The sequence below is a fragment of the Eubalaena glacialis genome, chromosome 15, assembly GCF_028564815.1.
Source record: "Eubalaena glacialis isolate mEubGla1 chromosome 15, mEubGla1.1.hap2.+ XY, whole genome shotgun sequence".
NCBI lineage: Eukaryota > Metazoa > Chordata > Mammalia > Artiodactyla > Balaenidae > Eubalaena > Eubalaena glacialis.
This window is the reverse complement of record NC_083730.1, coordinates 71,691,553-71,713,413: the sequence shown is the minus strand read 5'-3', so window position 1 is coordinate 71,713,413 and position 21,861 is coordinate 71,691,553. Positions and strand designations below refer to the sequence as shown.

General features: G+C 43.0%; 1 protein-coding gene across 2 annotated transcripts in view; it reads right to left on the bottom strand.

Moving 5' to 3' along the window:
• KREMEN1 (kringle containing transmembrane protein 1) overlaps positions 1-21,861 on the bottom strand; it is a 63,340-nt gene that overhangs the window by 38,041 nt on the left and 3,438 nt on the right. For both annotated transcript variants that reach the window (XM_061169714.1, XM_061169715.1), the window contains exons 2-3: positions 6,881-7,043; positions 1,932-2,023 (exon numbers count right to left, since the gene is read on the bottom strand). In XM_061169714.1, the coding sequence (XP_061025697.1) occupies positions 1,932-2,023; positions 6,881-7,043 (255 nt within the window). The remainder of the gene's footprint in view (positions 1-1,931; positions 2,024-6,880; positions 7,044-21,861) is intronic.

The window sequence follows — 21,861 nt, the reverse complement described above, 5'->3', positions numbered from 1 at the left end:
GTGCCCACAGGGTGAACAGAAGGGTTTTCCAAAGAACCAAAGCCAGACACTGCTCACTCCTCCCACACCCCCAAACCAGGGCCTCCCCAGTTCTCATTCCCAACTTCTGTATGTCTCCCTACCCTGACCATTTCAAGGCTGGCTTTAGAAGCTTTGAGAGGGTTACCAAAGGGCCTTAAGAAAAATGATATTTAATTTTTCTTTTTTGGGACAGTGAGGCACATCTGACAAATATTACAAATTAGAGGGGAATTAAGTGGTTCATACTGTTTTGCTATAATTCTCTCCTCTGGAACTTAGTCTCAGTGACCACATGAGTCCACTCCCATTGGCCCAAATTATATTTTATAAATGCGAGTTGAGGATTATCTTTCCAAATAAAAGCGACCGGATTGAAATCCCCTCTTTGCCATTCCTGAGAGAATGACATAGGCTGGTACTAAAAGACTATCTTTGTGTAGAACAAATGGACCGAGGAAAATCTGCTTTCCTCTCCCCCTGCCCCTTCCTTTTTTACATAACTAGAGCCAAATGAGATGTTTTTCACTTTAAAAATTTGATTAAGCAGCCTGGGCAAAAGCCTATTCTTCTGGTCTTTACTGTTTTCTCAATTTGGGGGACTGAATCAAGGTATATCAGGTTGGAAGGATAGCAAAGTGAGGGTATGACTGCCAGACAGTGGTGACATGTGGAAGTTTAGTTCATGAAAGGTGAGCACTGGTCCCCTTGAGGCAGCAGAATTCAGACCGCTGTGGTGGGCAGGAGGGAGAGGGTCGCGGGTCCCACGTGGACCTCCATACCCTCTCCACACACACCCTCCTGCCCTGAGGAGTGGGAGAGGAGGCAGGGCGAGGGGTAGGTTTAAATCATAAGGAAAAAGAAAAAAAAAAACAGGTAGAATTATTATGAATGAGCTGTCCTTTCCTTCAGCTCTAGGAACTGAAAAATCCTGTTTCTTTGGCATATTTAAGAAGATATTATAAACACTGCATTAGTAAACGCCTTACAATACCATGTTTGATTTTGGTTCCTGTACTCTAAATCTTCCCACAACAGTTTCCACCTTGTTTTAAAGTATCTTTCTAAGATCCCCTGCCACATCACATATTCCCTGAGGGTCAGGGTATCTTTCTGCCTTTGTACCTTACAGATAATAAACACTGAATGCGGGAATGAATGAATGAACCAGTTAGAAAACAGGTCTTGTGCTAAAAGACAGAAGAAAGTGGGTTTTCCAGTAGTAGAGAGTGACAAGTTGTGAGTTATCATAAAATAACAATAGAACATATTTATGCTAATGTGAGGAAAGGGACTATCACATTGGCTTTGGAGGGTATCTAATTAGATATTTACTGAACACCATTTTTCAGGAGACATACCACATCAAATCTAAACAGTAAGCAGTGTCGTAACTTAGTTTTACTGTCTATAAAGGGCTATTCATTCATCCTAAAAAAAAAAATTTTTTTTTTTGGTGGCACCATGTGGCCTGAGAGATCTTAGTTCCCCGACTAGGGACTGAACCTGGGCCCCAGCAGTGAGAGTGCTGAGCCCTAACCACTGGACTGCCAGGGAATTCTCTCATTCTAAAAAATTAATTCCCCAAAGTGCAAGGTACTTTTTTTTTTCTGGACTGCTACTGATCTGGTGCCATCTCTATCCATGAAAGAATCAGCATGAGGAAATCAAGCAGAAGCAGAAATTGTGGTTGGGCTTATCCATCAAGGGAATGGGGTCCTGAGAGAACCTGAGAGTCCCGTTTCTGAAAAGCCTCCATAAGAGAAGTGAAAATCCTCAGCCCAGGTGGCTCCTCCTTTCACCTGCTTCAGGAAATCCACCTGCCTGCACTACCTGCCCCCGGCAGTGGCCTCCACTCTGCACGCCTAGCGCTCAGGGTCCCGAAACCTGCCATGGGTGCATTAGAGCCTTACTCTGGCAGGCGGGAATCTCACAGTACTTCCAGTAGACACCGTCCTCATGCTCCGCCACGTAGCACCAGGGGCTCACATCGCCGTCTGGGTTTCTGTGGAGGGAAAAGGACACACCTGGTAACACTCCCATTGTTTTAAGTCAACTGGCTCATTGCTTTTCAGTTTTACCAAACGCCCCTCACCAAAAACAAACAAAAAAAAACAAAAACACACTTCGGCTTCTGTGTTGTTTCTAATAATTCGTATATATCTTAATGCCACCTCTTATGAGGAAGAAAAAAGTGGTTAATACTACAAGAACAAAGCTATCCACTCCAACAGAAACTTCAGAGTTTGAGGGCGGGGGTAGGGAGTGAGCAAAGGTGAAACATGTTTACACAAATTCACTGCAGTGTAACCAGGACAACTAACCACTGAACAGATGATGCCAAACAGCACTGGCACCTTAACCATGAACACGGTGGTCCCATGGCTGGGAGAACACAGGTGCTCGCAAAACTACAGATAAGAATGTGAATGGAGCAGGGACTTCCCTGGTGGCACAGTGGTTAAGAATCCACCTGCCGTGGAGAAAAGGGACCCTCCTGCACTGTTGGTGGGAATGTAAATTGATACAACCACTATGGAGAACAGTATGGAGGTTCCTTAAAAAACTAAAAATAGAATTACCATATGACCCAGCAATCCCACTACTGGGCATATACCCAGAGAAAACCGTAATTCAGAAAGACACATGCACCCCAAGGTTCACTGCAGCACTATTTACAATAGCCAGGTCATGGAAGCAACCTAAATGCCCATCGACAGACGAATGGATAAAGAAGATGTGGTACATATATACAATGGAATATTGCTCAGCCATTAAAAGGAACGAAACTGGGTCATTTGTAGAGACGTGCATGGACCTAGAGACTGTCATACAGAGTGAAGTTAATTCAGAAAGAGAAAAACAAATATCGTATATTAATGCATATATGTGGAATCTAGAAAAATGGTGCAGATGAACTGGTTTGCAAAGCAGAAATTGAAACACAGATATAGAGAACAAACATATGGACACCAAGGGGGGAAAGTGGTTGGGGGGGGGCGTGGTGGTGGTGGGATGAATTGGGAGATTGGGATTGATATATATACACTAATATGTATAAAATAGATAACTAATAAGAACCTGCTGTATAAAAATAAATAAAATAAAATAAAAAAAAGAATCCACCTGCCAATGCAGGGGACACAGGTTTGAGCCCTGGTCCAGGAAGATCCCACATGCCGTGCAGCAACTAAGCCCGTGCGCCACAACTACTGAGCTTGTGCTCTAGACCCCGTGAGCCACAACTACTGAGCCGCATGCCATTAACTACTGAAGCCCACGCACCTAGAACCCGTGCTCCGCAACAAGAGAAGCCACCGCAATGAGAAGCCCGCGCACTGCAATGAAGAGCAGCCCCTGCTCGCCGCAACTAGAGAAAGCCCGCGCACAGCAACGAAGACCCAACGCAGCGAAAATAAATAAATAAATTTTAAAAATAATAATAATAATGTGAATGGAGTAAACAGTCAGGATGGAAACTTGGTGATTAGAGTCAAAGGCCCTGAAGATACGCAAACCCCCTTTACCTGGCAATTTCTCCTTTAGTGCTATATTCTAAGGAAATCTTTACTTACAAAGATGTTCACCACAGCATTTTCATAATGCAAAAAAGTTAGAAACAACAATTAAGGATTGGTTAAACAAATATGTCCATATAAGGGAATGCTAGGCAGCTGGTAAAAATGTGGTATAGAGACACATTTATTAATATGGAAAGATATTCACAATGTCTTGTTAGGTTTTTTTAAAAGGCAGCTCTAAAACATGATGGATGACAACAATCCCATTTTTGAAAAGATATATTTAGGGAAGGATACGCACCAGACTCTTGAAAGTATTTATCACTGGATGATGGGACTACTGGTAATTTTAATTTTTTTCTTTTCCAATTCTCTTTATTTTCTCATTTCTTCTACAATGAACACTGTGTAATTTTTAAGCAATAAAGTAAAATTCACATCACGTAGACTGCACTGACAAACTTTCACCAGGATCAGGCCAGTCAACTCACGTTTGATAAAAATGGGTCCTATTTCCACGTCAAAACACTAACTTCTCGGAGAATTCTGAAAAAAACTATGCCAAAGAGTTTCACTCAGAACATACAGTCCTATAATCCTGGTACCAACTTCTGATATGGCAATAATAATTGCAAAAGACTTACTCCACATTTCTAAATGAATGGCTTGGAATAAATGCCTTTAAGGTCTTTTCAACTCAGAGATGCCACGACAATAATGGGCAGCGCTGCTGAAACAGAGCAAAAGATGGCAGGGGTTACTGGACACACAGAAAAGCCTCGCCTCTCTTCGCTGCTTTTCAAGCTCCTTTTATTTGGACTCAGAACACTGGAAACCTGACACTCCGGTTAGGCCGGAAATGGGCATAAAGACCCCGCAGCCGGAGCTTTGGAGCAGCCCCTATCAGGCCTGGGAGGGATCAGCCTATTGTGTGGCCCAGAAGATAAGCTGCCCTGAAGCACAAAGGGTCCTTTTATTTTTTGTGCCCAAAGGCAGGTACCAGTGCCAACCCTGCTGTCCTGGCCTCTCTGCCTCCCCCCAGTCCAGATACGTGGAGCCAGAGAAGCGCGTTCCCATCACTCGCCATCTCACAGACATCTCAACTGGGATGGGTCTGGAAACATCGCATAAGACAAACAGGGTGTCGGATGTCAGCTGAGAAATCAAAGTCGGAGAATTTGTACAAAGCCCTTCTTTAAACAGTTTCACTGTCATTTTCCTCCCTCTATTCAGTGTTCGGCTTTGATGTAGTATTTGGTAAAGGCTTTCGAAAACAACTGTTTGTTATCAATGTCAAAACCATTTTGAAAAGCATCGGAATAGGTTAAAAAAAAAACAAGCAAATTCATCTTTGACTCTGCTGCAGTGCTAAAATGAAAGGCCCCAGCTCCCTGATGTGATAATAATCGACAATTTCAGTATCCCTTTTTTTGAAGGATAAATTGTTAGTTCAGGTCTGGTACATTCCATCAAATCAAAGGAGAGGACCGCAGCCAGCCAAGGCTCAGGAGGAAGGTGGTCCCCCCGCTCTCAGTGTTTTCTTAATGGATATTTACTGGTGCATTTCTGAGAGCCTAGTGGTAGAACTGGGTACTAATCTATAAGAAAAGATTTTTTTTTCAGATAAATTAAACCTCATTGGAAATTTAAAATTTACCTTAAAGTCAGGAGCATGTCTGAGAAGGCTTGCTTGATAGAAGGCAACAGAATAATATAATAGAATAACAGAATAATATAACTGAATAAACCAACAGCCTAATACCAAGAGACACTTTAGAACAATAAGATAAGTAACTATGTAAAAATAAAAAACAAACACTGGTTTCTCTTCCTAAATACTCTTCCCCAACCCAAGCCAACTATTCCCATGAATAGGAAAACTAGGGGAAGGAAATAAGCCAGAAGTGGAGTGGGGTTAATTTTTTTAATTATGCAAGAAAAAAAATAATGAATATGTATAACTTTGAAAATAAAACAACAAAGAATTCTTTAATGAGCATGTGTAATGTTAACAATAAAATACAAATGATAGCGAAATGTGAAATAGCACATATACAAATTGTTACCTCTGGGAAGTAGGCCTTGTTGGAGAGGATTTGGGAGGAAAGAGGTAAAATGGGGACTTTTATTTAAACAATATATATATCTGTTGTGTTTGAGAATTTTTTTTTTGGAAAAACTTTTAATACTTTTATAGCAAACAAATAATAAAATGTAACATATAAAATATAGCAATCAAATAACAAACTAAAAAATAGTGCAACAGCAACGATGGGGGAATGGCCAGTTGGTACACATTAGAACCAAGGTGAAGCAAAGAGCTGAAGGCACAGGGATAAACATGGACTACAGGCCTTGAGACTTCAAGATAAGCATAAGGGTCCTAGGGTGTTAGCAAAGGTACCTGGAAAGGGCAGTAGGTAAACACTGTGGCCCATGCAATGCAGGTATAAATATGTTGTCTCAGCTGGGTCAACAGTGCCATGGTTGAGATTCCAACATTCTGGTAGCACTGGGGGCACAGTGTGTAGCTCAAAGAGTAGCTCGGTGATCATTTTTCCCTGTCCCAATGGCTCAAGAGGCTGCCTTTGCACCTGTCCTATTAATAATTAAATTCAACACATGGCTGACCCATGAGTCATGTTACCAGGATCCTGGGTATAAATAGCTAAAACGTAGCTATAACCAAGGGTGCTCTGGTCCCTACTGACCAGTGATTCTCAACTTGTTTTGGATCACTGACAACTTTGAGAATCTGATCAAAGCCATGGATCATCTCCCATGATGAGACCCTCATCATGGATCTCAGCCCCTGCGAGGGTCAGACAGGAGGTGAAAGAGCAAAGGAACACCTTAGTCTGTTGAAAAGAAGGAAACAGCACAAATCTGATGGCTACAGCTGCTCCCAGAGCAAGGTGGTCCTGGGCTGGCAGGAGGTGGTACAACGCAGGGCAGCTTCCTTTGCTCAGAAGCAGAGGGAGGTTTGGGTCACAGATGGTGCTCTGCTTGCCCATGACATTCACAGCAGCTTAAGAAGCTCCGCTGTTTGTGCACTGTCTTCTGGGCCAACTAAGAAAACCCTCCCAAAGAGACATGGAAGCTATCAGACAGGAAAGCAGAGCTCTGAAAACCAGTATCAAAGCAACCCAAGTTGAAAAGAGCGGGTAGATTGTGTGTGCGCGCACGCAGTTTTGGGAGAAAGATTTTTAAAACAGTAACAAGAAAGGCCTTGTGAGTTGGGCAAAAGAAGACAAAGAAGCTTTCCCTGTTGTGAGCAAGGCCAGAAGAAATGGGAAGAGGAGACCAGAGCTTTTTTTAAGTACTGTGCAACCCCATCTTACCTGCAGTAGTTATGCTCGCCCAGGCCCCCCTCTCCGTTGGGGTATTTCAGAGTGTTGTATGGATGCTGGAAAGTCTCGTTCCAGAACAGACATGGCTTCCCGCCTTGCAGTGCTGTCCAGTTCTGCGTTCCCCTATAATCTGCACCATTGGCTGTGAAACATTCTAGGAGAAAGAAAAGACAGAGCAAACTAATTTTCTGGCAACATCTATAGCTTCCTCCCTCTTTGCTTGATGTTTTATTTGTTTTGTTTGGACCAAGCTAGAAATGGATAGTGTCTTGCTAGATCCTGGACACAGTGGATTTAACATTGGTAGGGCTGAGGAAATCTGAAACGAGGTACCCTCCAAATGCTAGGCTCATCTTGGCACTCGCTTGTCTACAGACACTAGGACATTTTCCCCTAAAGTATACAGATCCCAACTAGGATATAAACAGGGAGCTGAACTGTAATGAAGCCTATGGAGTGAACCGGGAAACCCCCAAATCTGGGAAGAGCTGGTAACAGCCATCCGTGAGGAACTCTGGGTGCTCGGAGGGGGTCACTGCTCTTGCCAGCATCTCTGTGTGGTAACTAGAACCAGGTCACCAGCTGTAACTGAGCTCTCCCCTACAGTCTGAAAGGCTGCACTGACACTTGGATTTAATAAGACCATCAGATACAGCAACGTTTTGGAATCCCAATCACACAAGTCTGCGAATGACTCACATTCCCTGGTAATGAAGAACAGTCCTCCCCACGCTGTTTGAGATAGAGGTGCCACAAAACAGACAGTCAACAGGAGGGAGCAGGGGCTGAGTTGGCATTTTCTCTCACCTCTTTCTGAAATTCGTTCCTATAGGACACATTCAACATAGTCTGAGGTCCGTTTAATAAAATGACAAAATCCTTGCAGGTGCAGCAATGTGCTTCTAAAATCTGCCTCTCAGGGACTTCCCTGGTGGTGCAGTGGTTAAGAATCCACCTGCCAATGCAGGGGACACGGGTTCGAGCCCTGGTCCGGGAAGATCCCACATGCCGCGGAGCAACTAAGCCCATGCGCCACTACTACTGAGCCTGCTCTCTAGAGCCCGCGTGCTGCAACTACTGAGTCTACATGCTGCAACTACTGAAGCCCGCATGCCTAAAGCCCGTGCTCCACAACAAGAGAAGCCACCGCAATGAGAAGCCCACGCACCGCAACGAAGAGCAGCCCCTGCTCGCCACAACTAGAGAAAGCCCGCGCATAGCAACGAAGACCCAACGCAGCCAAATCAAATCATTCTGCCTCTCAGACTTTGGGGGGGGTATGGGAACTCTAGCTGAGAGAATTTCCCCCCACATGTTGCATGCATTAAATTCACAGAGGTTCATGAGAAAGGCACAGTACAAAGAGCAATTTTTAAAAACTAGCTTAGTTGAAACTGACAGATAGAGCACTTCAAACACTTTTTTAAGATGTATCGGGCTTCCCTGGTGGCGCAGTGGTTGAGAGTCTGCCTGCCAGTGCAGGGGACACGGGTTCGAGCTCTGGTCTGGGAGGATCCCTCATGCTGCGGAGCAACTGGGCGCGTGAGCCACAATTACTGAGCCTGCGCGTCTGGAGCCTGTGCTCCACAACAAGAGAGGCCGCGATGGTGAGAGGCCCGCGCACCGCGGTGAAGGGTGGCCCCCACTTGCCGCAACAAGAGAAAGCCCTCGCACAGAAACGAAGACCCAATGCAGCCATAAATAAATAAATAAATAAAATTAAAAAAAAAAAAAAAAAAGATGTATCACTAGGAACCTGACAATCTGGGGGAGTTACACTAACATTCTTAGCTTTATTTCTTTCCCTCTCCTGGCATGTGCTGACCCACGACTTCCGGTATGAAGGACTCTCACTGCCGGCTCCTGGTGCAGTGCATGTGCCTCCTCTGGCCTAAGCATGTGCACAACACAAGCACATCTATATTCTGAAAGATATTCCTTTTACTATTTGAAATCTACCTGCTAACCATCTCTCTTCCTGTACCCCCTTCCTCTCCCTATCTGGGCCCTGCGTTTTGTCTGGAACAGTCTGGTTTTATGGACAGCCAAAATAACCTGGACTCCCAGGCGGCACAGGATACCCTAGCACTTTATCGTGCCTGGTGTGACATTTACATGTTACGAGAAGTGCAACTCATCATGTTCCAAGACAACTGAGCCCTCCACCAAGAGTCTGCATAAATAAAAAAGTTCAAAGGTAACTGATGTTTACAGAGTGTTCTACCGTGTGCCAAGCTCTGCGCTAAGTGCTTTACATCAACTCACCACCAACCCAGTGGGGAGGTCCCTTAATACTCCCATTTCACAGATGAGGCACCTGGGGCACTCGATCACACCCTATACTGCCTCCGATAGAACGCTTCGGCATCATCCTTGCTTTCCCCATGCTCTTCCTCACCCCCTTTCTGCTCATCAGCAAGTCCTGTTGACTTTCTTCAAATATGTTCCCTGAAACCCCACTCTCCTCTCCATCTTGGGTGCTGCCACCTTCTTCCTGTTCACCATCGGAGGACAATACGGTCCTGTTCAGGTCTCACAGCTTCGACTTTCGTGCTCCCGCAACGCATTCTCTGCACAGGGTTCAAAGTTCCCAGGAAAACGTGAGCACTGGGAACAAAACCCAAAGCCATCATCCTTGTCTGTGAAGCCCCCTCGATGTGGCCCCAGGCCCTCCCTCCACCGGGCCCGAGCTCTTCCCCTCATCACGTGCTGTGCTCCAGCCACACTCGTCTGCTTTTAATTCTGTAAACACACCACGCTATTTCCTGCCCGAAACGTTCTTTCCCTAATACTTCCCATCACAGACTAAATATTACCTCCTCAGAAAACCCTTCCCCACCATCTCCACTCCTGTTTTTCTGCCCTTCATTTGCTTGCTTCATAGCACTTATTATCACTAGGAATATATATGATCTGCTAGAGAGAAAGAGACTCGTGTGTGTGTGCGTGTGCGTGTGTGTGTGTACCACACCAGAGCCCTACCCAATCCCAACGTTAGAGTGGGACCTGGGAACCTATATTTCTAGAAAGCTGCCCATGTGATGATTCTAGGAACATCAAGCCAATCTTCGCCAATTGCTAGAATTTTAATTGCTATGTGTTAATACATCTTTTTCTCCTATCAAAAGTGGTAGGAGATATTATTCATTAATTCAACAAAGGAGTGGCTTGGGAGCCAGAAATGCTGGCCGACCACTGGAAAGCCTTAGCAATAGACAGCAACCTGCAGGGCAGTGGGGTCGGTGTTCCCAGAGACTCAGATGACTTGATTTGTAACACAAAAGAATGTGGTAGCCATACACACAAGTGTCAGCCCTCAGGAATGGAATGAGGTGGCATCTGAGAGAGGGAATGGGTAAGAGCAGGCCTGTTTGCTTTAGTCTATTCCTCCTAGACCCAGTCTTGTTCTTAGCTACGCTAGGGAAATGGAGGCAGTGTTACCAGATTTGACAATTATTTTTTAACAGACTTGTCCAGTGCATGTCAATTGTGGGGGGGGGGGGAACAAACTTGAACATTCTGGATTAAAGTTATGTGTGCATCTTGATTTCATCAGAATACTGGGGTGTGCACTAGGTAATGAGGACCCTGCCTCCCTTGTTTCCTACCACTATGAAACTGGCCTAAGCTTTGGCTAGACAAGCAAGGTGTGGCTTAAACCAATAAAAAATAAAATATCACATGGCTGGTTGTAATATTTATGCATTCAGTGAAAGAGAACAAGCAAAGGTGATAAATCTAATGTCTACGATATTATTCATTAATTCAACAAATATTTACTCAACACTTACTATGTGTCTGGCACTGTTCACAGCACTGGGATGGCAGTGGTGAACACTCTTGTGTTCCTAGAGCTCACATGCTCACAGGGCTTCACGCTCATAATACACCAATCAAAATTAACACTAGCCAGTGAGAAGTGCTACAAGGGAAAATGGAGTTAGGGGACAGAGATGGAAGGGTGGGGGTTCTCTTTTAGAAGAGGTGGGTCAGGAAAGGCCTGGAGAGGAGACGAGGGGAGGACAAGGGGAGATGTGGACAAGGGGAGGAAGCGAACAACGTAAAGGACACGGGAAGGGCTTTCCAGGCAGAGGGCACAGGCAGTGCAAACCCCCCTGCAAGCAGCAATGTGCTGGGGAAGGTTTGGGGAACTGTGAGGCAGCTCCTCTGATCCGATCAGGTAGGGTGAGTGCAGGGGAGGGTGGTGGGAAATGAAGAGGAGGAGGAGGCAGGCAAGGCCAGGACATGTAAAGTCTTGAGGGTCGTATAAATTAGATTTTGGCTTTTGTTCTAAGAGTGACAGGACGTCATTGGAGGGCTTTGAGCAGAGAAATGACACGATCTGACTTATCTTTTAGTAGAACTGTAGCTGCTGGGTGGAGGAAGAGCTATGTAGAGACGGCTAAGCACTCAGCAGGGAGACCAGTTAGGTGCTTACTGCAGAAGGATGAGCTGAAAAGAAGGATGGCTTGGGCCAGGCTAGTAGCTGAAGGATAGGAAGAAGTGGCCGGATTCCGGACGTATTTTGAAGGTAGAACCAATAGTATTTGCTGGGGTCCCAGAGAAAGAGGAGTTAGGTACAACACCGAGCAGCTGGATGAGCAGTGCTGCCATTTACTACGATGGGGAGGACCCAAGAGGCACAGAATATCTTGGGGTGGAATCAAGGCTTTGGTTTTGGATAGGAAAATTGGACGGAGATACAGAGTAAGCAGATGGCTAGATGAGCCTAGAGTTGGGGAAAGAAGCCAAGGCTAGATCCACAGTGTGGAGGTAATAGCACCTGCGTGGAGAGAGAAGACATCTGGGGCTGAGCCCTGGGGCCCTGCATTGTTTCAGGCCTGGAAAGAGAAGGGCCCAGCAGTGATGTGCAGCCTGGGAGGTGGGAGAAAAGCTAAGGAAGCATGTGGGTCTCAGAAGGTAAGGGAGAAGGTGTTTTGAAAAGAGAGGAATAATAAGCTGTGAAAGCACTTTTATTTCCTCCCTGTCTTCTCCAGTTGGAACCCATTCCATTCATCTCTGTTTGGACCTTCCTCTCCATCAGAAAACTGCAAATCTTTTGCTTTGGGGATTGAATGAAAACAGCCGTTAAGTTAGACACAAGCCTGACAAAAACTTAGTAAATACAGAAGAAAACTCCTTAATAAAAACTTCCAAGGCTGGCATCAAAGCACTCGGGATTAATTCTACTTTTCTAAGTTGGCGATTCCTTATCTTTTTCTCCAGCACCAAAACCCTCCAAAATATGGCATATGGCATTTATTTTTAAAAACTGGAGATGCGGGCTTCCCTGGTGGTGCAGTGGTTAAGAATCCGCATGCCACGGAGTAAATAAGCCTGTGCACCACAACTACTGAGTCTGTGCTCTAGAAGCCACGAGCCACAACTACTGAGCCCACGCGTCTAGAGCCCGTGCTCCGCAACAAGAGAAGCCACTGCAATGAGAAGCCCGTGCACGGCAACAAAGAGTAGCCCCCGCTCGCCGCAACTAGAGAAAGCCCGCGCCCAGCAATGAAGACCCAACGCAGCCAAAAATAAATAAATAAAATAAATAAATGTATTAAAAAAAAAAAACTGGAGATGCTAATTTCATTGAAATTCTCTTGAGATACGTGGAATCACATTAGGGTATACAAATCTTGGGTGAGAATCTCTGAGCAAATGGTTTTGTGCAGACCAACTGTTTTCTGCAGGACCTGCTGCTGCATGCAGGCCTGGAGGTCATCCCCATGGTAGGAAGATCTGAGGACAAAGACCATGTCTGGGTGAAAGTTCAATATTCCCCATTGCTAATAAAAGCAAGCTTGAGTTTTGTCTCATAAAACTATTATTGTTTATTATGTTTGGAATTCAGAAGGGTTGGTATAAAGACTGATTGACTTGATGGCATATATATTCAAAACTTTGATATTTATCCCTCAAATTCCATAGGCTCTCATACTCGCATGCTGTATGTAACATTATTTGAAGATTTCAGTTGATTTAGAGGCATGACCTGTAGAGGACCTAGAAATATTCCCAGATACATTTTCCACAATACAATTCCCAAAGTCTGTCTACCTAGTGACTTAATGGGCAGTTATCAGGCTACCATCAGGATAGGAAAAATATATATGGTTTGAACCCTACGTTGAATCCCAGCATTCAGTGGATAAAAAGTAAGGAAAAAAAGGTACATGTTTTTCTTAATCAAAATCTGAACTGTGGGATGAAACACATCTTTGTTTATATATGCTACTGAAATCACATAATTCAATATCTGTACTTATTATAAGTGAGGAAAATGCTAAGTTAAGAGAACCAGGCAATTTAACTCCTGACAGGTTGCACGTGCACTGCGTTTTTAAAGTTCATGTTTAAAACTATAACGATGTGTTTTAAAATAATTAAAACTTGACATATATGAGATGGTGGTAGGAAAGCAAAAGACATTCTATTCCTTGATAACATTTAATAAAGTTGAAGAATAAGTTCTCAATGAAGCTCTATAACTAGGTCATTCCTAACTACACTGTTTGCCTGAAACCACACTATTGAGGTTTTTCTCATATTGAGTCTTGAATTTTCCTGGTTTTCTGGTAGCTAATTACTAGTTAGATCTCTATTATATGATGTTTGTGAGAGTCACTGTTTTTAATCCATCAAAGCTGACTTTCTGTTCCATCCATGTAGGACCACTCAGCATCTCTATTGATCCTATGTTGGAAGAATCTGGCTGGTTTTAGCCTAGTTTGAAATCAACATGAATCAATAAGCATTAAATTGAATTATGGCATCTTAAAATAAGAAGGCAGAAAACATTTTCCAGTGGGAACATCTGTTCTTTTAAAGACATCTACAAAATTTGGTAGGTGGGTAGATTATAGAAATACAAGGCTTAGGTGGAAAAAGCTCCTTTTAATATTTAGAGGGCAACACAAGAGTGTTGTCAGATGTTTGCACAACACACCTGCTGCTCTGTTGGGTTTCCAGTACAGACTGGTGTCCAGTGGGAACTCATGGGTAGGTCTTCAAAGCCTATGGTCCCTGGCAAAATCACCTTTTGCCCTCAGACACTCAAAAGCACTTCAGGAATGCTTATTTCAGTTATGTGGAACCCCGTGGTAAAGAAGCACGTGGCCTTGGGAAGGCAGGGGTTCCCAGACTTTCCCATCCTAACACAGCTGAGCCTGTGAGAAGACACTCTGCGTCTTTAACGCCGATGGCTCCCCAAGGGAAGAGATTCCCATGATTACATGGAGGCAGGTGATCAGGTCTAGATCACCTAGATTACTTAGAGAGAGGGTAGGAGGAAGGGGTCTTCTATACACATGGTACATATTGAGAATCACTGGAAGAAAGGGGAAATAACACCAGATGAGTAGCTGACACTGCGGGGTTTGAAGAAATCACCTGGATTTGGGGCTCCATTTCTTCACTGGTGAAACAAGAGGATTTGAGACAGGTGGTCTCAATATCCCTTCACTCTAAACTCTAATTTCAAGATTCTAACAAAATAGAACTGAGGCTCAAAAGTCTGAGGGAGTGTGACAGGAAAGGATTGATGGCTAAAATCTCTCCCAGGCTTAAAATTCTCTAATTCTACCCATTTCTCTAATGGAAGTGAGAATTCTATGGAAAAAAATAACTCACCTTCCATGTGGGCCCTCCCTCTGAAAGAGGCACTTAAGCACTCTTTTTGTTTAGAAGAAACTACATCTTCAACAAATAAATTTCAAGAAAAAAAAGAAAAAGAGGAGAAACCTCTAGGTTAATAGAGACTCAAAAGTCACATCACCTAACTGTACCTGGCTTAGGTCCTGCTTTGAATGGTAAAAACACCGATGAGACAACCAGGGATATCTGAAAACTGATTACTGACTGGATATTTGACGATATTAAGAAATTATTGTTAAAATTTTAGTTGTGATAATGGTAGTGGTACTGTTACTATGTTTGGTTTTTTAAAATATCTATTCATTTATTTAGGTTGCGCCGGATCTTAGTTGTGGCACGTGGGAGCTTCGTTGCAGCATGTGGGATCCTTTTTTTTTTTTTAGTTGCGGTGTGTGGACTTCTTAGTTATGGCACACGGACTCTTACTTGCAGCATGCATGCTGGATCTAGTTCCCCAAGCAGGGATCAAACCCAGGCCCCCCCGAGCCCCGCATTGGGAGCACGGAGTCTTACCCAGTGGACCACCAGGGAAGTCTCTGTTGCTATGTTTTTGAAAGGAGTTCTTATCCTTTAGGGATACATACTGAAATATTTACAGATAAGATGATATGATATCTGAGATTTGTTATGAAATAATCTAGTTGGGGGGATGAAAGAGGTAGAGATGAAATACTTTGGCCTTGGTTTATGATTGTGGAAGCTGGAAGATGGATACACACGACTTCCTTACACTTTTATTTTTGAATATGTTCTAAATTTCCCAAAGCAAAATTTTTTGAAAGGACATCTTGAAAATACTTACTAACATGTTGTTTTACAATTAATCTACCTTAGTTTCTTTTCAAGAACGATAAACAAACTCAATCAGCCATAAATTCAGTCATCTAAAATCAAGACAGACATTCACCTACCATGTTCTTGGACTACGTATTCACAGTTCAAATGACCAGAGGACAAAGTACTTTTGTACTTTTGCCCAAAGTAGAATTACCACAAAAATAATCACTGCAATTATTTATCAGTAGCTTTTCCATTAAAATATCTTTTAGATCTTCCTTTTCATTCATGGGAACAATGTCAGAAGAAAAGGCCATACCTCTCAAAGTTATTTTAACTAAAGAATTCATACTTTTGGAAGGAGACCTGAGATCTTCTATTTGAATCTCCAGTTTATTCATCTCTATTAACAGATAAATACTTAATTAAAAGACTATTTTAAGAAAAACTGAACATATCGTAAGCAATAGACAATAGGTTTAAATTCAGAAGACCCACGAAAACACTTCAGAGAGGGGTCCTTACTATTTGTTATATAAAAATTGGAAAAATAGATAATTCTTGAGGCAGAGCAGGCCCAGAATGCAATGCTGCTTGGGTACCACTCTTCCCATCTGGCTCTCATCTTGAATATGTTCCACTCCTACACAGGCAGGACCCACTGGAAAGCATGCCGTGGCTGTCACTGTGAAGGACATGTGTTTTTGCCAGGAAGAGTCACCATGAACATGCAGTAGTGCTTGAGGAACTTACATTCATCATTTAGGATATTATATACAAGTACACTCATCAAATTGAAGACCAGGAGATAGTTCTTAAGAAAGAATGACCATTAACCTATCAACATCTAGTTCTGTAACATATACAGAGAGATTAGGCCAAGCCTCAGTGAAAGCATGGACTCACTCAGTTAGAAGTCACTAGCTCAGCAGAACTCTAAGAAAAACATTTCATTAATTAACCATGGACTTTACTGCCAATACCAACAGAACATATTCTATCACGGTGTGGTGATGGCACCTCTCTCGGTGTAATGTTTGAGTATAAATGAATCTACTTTAGATGTTTATTTATAAATATCCTCTTCAATCTTGAAATAAAATTTCACACTAGAGTTTTCACATAAGGAAAAGGGAAGCACAATAAGATGTTTTAAAGCTCAAAGTCCAGTTCTCTGATGGGCAATAACTTAGTACATTATAAATCAACTCTAAAGGAAATAAAAAAGACAAAAGATGGAGAACTATTTGAAAGCTCAGGGTCTAGAGGAGATAGCGCTATACTCCTATGGAAACCAGAGGCTCTAAAACAAGTCCCACAGCATCTGCTGCCCCAGCTCTTCTAAGACTTGATCAGCTTGACCTATAATTGCTCAAGAAGCACCTGGCCCTGCTTCCACTAGCCCGTAAGTTTCTTCACTCATCTTTGTATTCTCAGCAACTACAGACCACACAGAACGTGCCTGGCAAACTTTTGTTGAATGAGGGAAGCAGATGTATGGAGGGCTAGGGGGAAAAACCCATGACAGACATGTTCAGAGTGCCCTGGTTTCCTCACCAATTTGCGCCTCCAGGCTAGCTATCATGCCCTACCTAGCAATGACCTGGGAGAAGTTCCAGGAAAGCTTATATAAATCAAGTATTTGAAATCAAATGCTTGCTATTTAAACCAGGGGAGTCTGCTATTTAAATGGAATCCATGGTAGAGCTATTTGTAATAGGGAATAAGCAACCCCCTTTGTAATGAATACTCATGTTGATATTGAGTTTGCTTTCAATGGGAGACACCTGGCTCAAATCTACACCTTGCCTCACCATCACTTGAGCAACACTATTTCACGCTGTCTGAAGCTCTCAGTCAGACTAAAAAGGAGATAAAACAAACTAATATAATCCAGCTTTTGGACAACTTTCATCAGTATTGCCTGTACCCTATTTTTAATTTCAGAGGGCGAGAAAGTTCCCCAATAATGGAGCCCTGGAGGGCAGCCAATGCTCCATGGAAACCAGGCTCTGGGCTATTCAGCTTCCCTTGGCTGACGTGGGATGGGCAAATAATACAACAGTCCTTGAATGGGGAGCTAGCTGACTGCCAGGTAGACAGTGTATCTCTAGAGCACATCTTTAAAGTAAAACCCGAAGCAACAAAGTTGTCGTCTTCTAAGAATTGGTACAGGGACGAGTCCTAGTCGGAGATGCTGGGCATACAGTAGGCATTTGATAAGCGTTTGTTAGTTGGTCCCAAGATAAAAATATGACTCAAGTGACAAGTTTCAGAAGTTCTGGCCATGGAGACAGCTTGAGGCAGAAGGAAAGTCTCAGTGTAGCACTGACTTAAAAACAAGAACAAGCGTTGCTGTCACCTCTAGTCACCCAGAACAATAAGGGCAGATGGTGGCCAACGGACTGATTTGCTAGTCAAAGGTTTAAAGTTTCATGTAATGTTTCATGGATCTAGAGTAGGGTTGTCAGATTTAGCAAATGAAAGTACAGAATGCCCAGTTAAATTTGAATTTCAGATAAACAACGAATGATTTTTAAAGATAAGTATTCCCAAATATTGCATGAGACAAACACAAAAAATTACTGTTTATCTGAAATTCAAATTTAATTGAGTGTCCTATATTTAATCTGGCACTCTTACCAGAGTGGAAACATACGGTGACCCACAGACCTTACTCCATTAAGATTTCTGAAACACTGTTCATGGAAATGCTTAAGGAGTTTAGATATGGACAATGAAGAATCTATTTTCTTAAGAGTGAAAAAAGATGTTGATCAGAGTTGCCTACTCCGAGGCCACAGTGAAGGGAAGGATAAAAGAATAATATAATTAGGACACTGTTTCTCAACCTCAGGACTACTGACGTTTCAGGTTGGATAATTCTGGGGGAGAAGGGGGCCACTGTCCTGTGCATTCCAGGATCGTAAGCAGCATCCCTGGCCTCTCTACCTGCTAGATGCCAGTAGCACACCCCTCCCCACAGCACAGTGAGTTGTGACAAGCAAAAATGTCTCCAGATATTGCCAAGTGTCCCTTGGGGGCAAAAAATCTCCTCTAGTAGAAACCACTGAATTAGAAGAAATGGTCAAATAAACAGAAAGTGTCAGATCCATTAACCAACCAGTGGTCACATAACAAAAGATTCTTCTCAAGGGAGAAATTTTCAGCTCGCCCTGGGGCTGCCTCAAGCCCATAACAAGGATGAGAGGACTAGTCATTTCAGCTAAGACAATCAGAAACCCTTCATCTGCCAGAAGCACTAGAGAAGAATCTTCGGTGAGCCAAGCCGATGAAGCTCTGCATGGCAGTGCACACACCACAGCAAGCAGGGCATCGAACCCAGCCTTTGAAGATGTTCCTTTTAAGTTAACCTCCCTTCCAACTAAACTTTTTCCAAATCTCTTCCTGCCATTTGGAAGTTGAGTGATTCTCAGCTGAAAAGGCCTGTATATACGAGGTGCAGATGGCAGCAGTTACGGCCCTCACCAGATGCTGCAGTCTCTAATTTGATTGAAAGGATATAATTAGACAACAGAAACACTTTAATAAAAGAGCAAAACATGGAGGGAGGGAAGGATTGAAGGCCCTTAACTGATGCCAAAACACCCACCAGTAATAGAGGCTTTGAGTCTGGGGAAAAGGAAGGGGAAAGCCCCTTAAAAGGACAGTCCCCATCCTGTTTATTTCCCCATAGACATAGGAATAGGGATTTTATTATTGTAGATTTCCACTGTATTTTATGTGGGAACAATCTGATTCAAACCAGAAGAAGTCTTCAGAAGAACATCAAAGAAAAACAAATATGGCTTCTGTGGTCATTATTAAAAATATTTTTACCAGCCCAATAATTTTCTTTGAAGATGAATTTTTATAGATTGAACAGCAGCAAGTAATTTACATACTGTGATGACATTGGTTAACAATCCCTACTGTTCTAGAACTACTTGGTCGCCATGTTTTCATCCAACTTTAGGACACCAAGGAACGTGGACAGCCATTTAACATTTCTGTTTAAAAGAATAAACTCTAACTCTGTTTAGAGTTAGTCCTATAAGTCAATGCCACAACTGTTTTGTATCATCTTTAAAAGTTGCCTATGCTGTTTTTATTATTTCCGAGCTTTCAAACTTTGAGTGTGAATATACTGCTCTGGTTCTAACCAAGAATCTAACCAAACTGAAAGAAATCCAGCCCTCAAAGTCTGAAGTTGCTAATGTGGTGTGACACTGGGGTTTGGAAGCCTCCTCAGCCCACTAGAAGCAGGGCCCCGCCCTCGTGGTAAATTGAACAATAAAAGTTTAATGCTTTGGCTACTTGCCAGGGATTAAATCAGTGGCAAGAGAAACTAGAAGCTGGGCCCAGCAGAGGGGCAGCCCCGAGAGGGTACTGTTATTAAGTACCCTCTCATAACTGCAGGAGGGAGAGGCAGCCTTGCGTGTGAGGTGGCCTCAAATCTTTTGTCTGTAAAGTACTTCCTAGCCCCAACCTCATTCCTCTTCAAACTGGTGCAAGTCCAGGAGAGGGAGGTGTTTACCTAGAAAGAGGATTAAAAGGGGGATGGAAGGAATTTCCTTAGAGGACGAGAAGGCAGGTTTCTGTGGAGTGGCTATTTTTGAGGAGTATGGACACCCTTCTAATATTTCTACAACGGCCTCTTTCCTTTCCCTGTTTAATCTGAATCCAGGATAATGTCCCAGAGGCGACGTCTGGGGAAGAAGCACTGCCATCTTGAGAGAATGACACTGAAGACAACAGAGAAGGGGAAAAAACAGAGTGACCTCAGGCTCCTCTCCTAGACTAATGCTTCTGGGTTCCACCTGGATACTCAAGGTCAAAATGAATGTGGAAGAATGTCAATCACCGTTCTCACCCATTCACTGTGAGCCAGCCAGAAACTAACCTGCCAGGTGACAAAAGAGGGCTTGAGGAGACCTCACCTCAAAACCTGCACAGGTAGTTTGCTAAGGAACACATTCACTTCCTCCTCTGTTATCCTTATTCAGGAGGCAAAAACTAAGAAAAAACTACAGATCCAAACTTACGGCCTCTCGCAAGTGTTTTGCATTGACTGTTCCACAGTACAAACACAATCAATTTGGTATGTTTGAGTGTTTCATTTTGTTTTTTCGAAAATGTTTTAATTAAAACAAAATAATCATCCATGCTAAGCACACTGTTGTTTTTTAAAGGCCATTTAAAAAATGACAATAGAACCATTCAACTGTTTAGGAAAGTGACAGAAGTTTGTTTTCTTCTTTTTTTTCTCCTGTTTTTTTGTTTTTTTTTAAATGTCTCAGGGCCGGTGCCACCTGCTGCCTGGGCTTTCCTCTGAGAAACAAATCTCTCAACAGTTTGATCCAAGCAACATCTGCATAGCTAACAAACAATGGGCTGGTTCCGAGGAAGGCTCTATTTTCTTTATGTAGTGCACACTGAACCATACTGAATTTCTTTTTAAAGTATTTTTTAAAGTCTTATTAAAGATCCAAATGTATGTGTATGAAATTTCCCTCCCTCGATATGTTTTTTTTTAATTGTGGTAAAATATACCTAACACAAAATTTACCTTTTTAACCATTTCTCCCATGCCTCTTAAAGTTAGTTTATAGTAAAAGGTAAAAGGTTCATTCAGCAAGCCTCCTTGTCACTTTTCCAGACCAGTGAACACTAGAAAAAATAAACACATATGGACCTAGAGCAGAACTTGGTCAAGTCCAGCCTGCAGGCCAACTCTGGCCCACTGCCCATTTTTGTATGGCCCATGAGCTAAAAATGCTTTTTAAATGGTTGAAAACAACCAAAAGAACAATATTTTGTGACATATAAAAACCACATTAGACTTCTCTGGTGGTTAAGAATCTACCTGCCAATGCAGGGGACACGGGTTCAAGCCCTGGTCCAGGAAGATCCCACATGCCGCGGAGCAACTAAGCCCGTGTGCCACAACTACTGAGTCTGCGCTCTAGAGCCTGCAAGCCACAACTACTGAGCCCACGTGCCACAACTACTGAAGCCCGCACGCCTACAGCCCGTGCTCCGCAATTAGAGAAGCCACCGCAGTGAGAAGCCTGCTCACCACAACAAAGAGTTGCCCCCACTCGCTGCAACTAGAGAACGCCCGCGTGTACAACAATGAAGACCCAACACAGCCAAAAATAAATAAAATTTTTTTAAAACTGTTAAAAAGAAATCACATGAAATTCAAATACCGGTGTCCATGTAAGTTTTCTTGGAAGACAGCCACACCTATCCATTCAGTTTGTCTATGGCTGCTTTGCTCTACAAACATGACCTCCCTTCTCTTCATTCTTTGAGATTCTGCAGCTGTTGTACTGCAACAGACAGTACATGGCCCACAAAGCCCAACTTATTTACTGTCTAGCCCTTTACAAAAAATGTTTGCTGACACCTACCTGACCTACAGCCTAAGATGGCATTATAGGCTCAAAAATTCTAAACTAAAGATGGTATATTGCCCATCACCCAAAATTCCTAATCTGTATATTGTGAAGCAATTTAAAGCAATATATTTTACC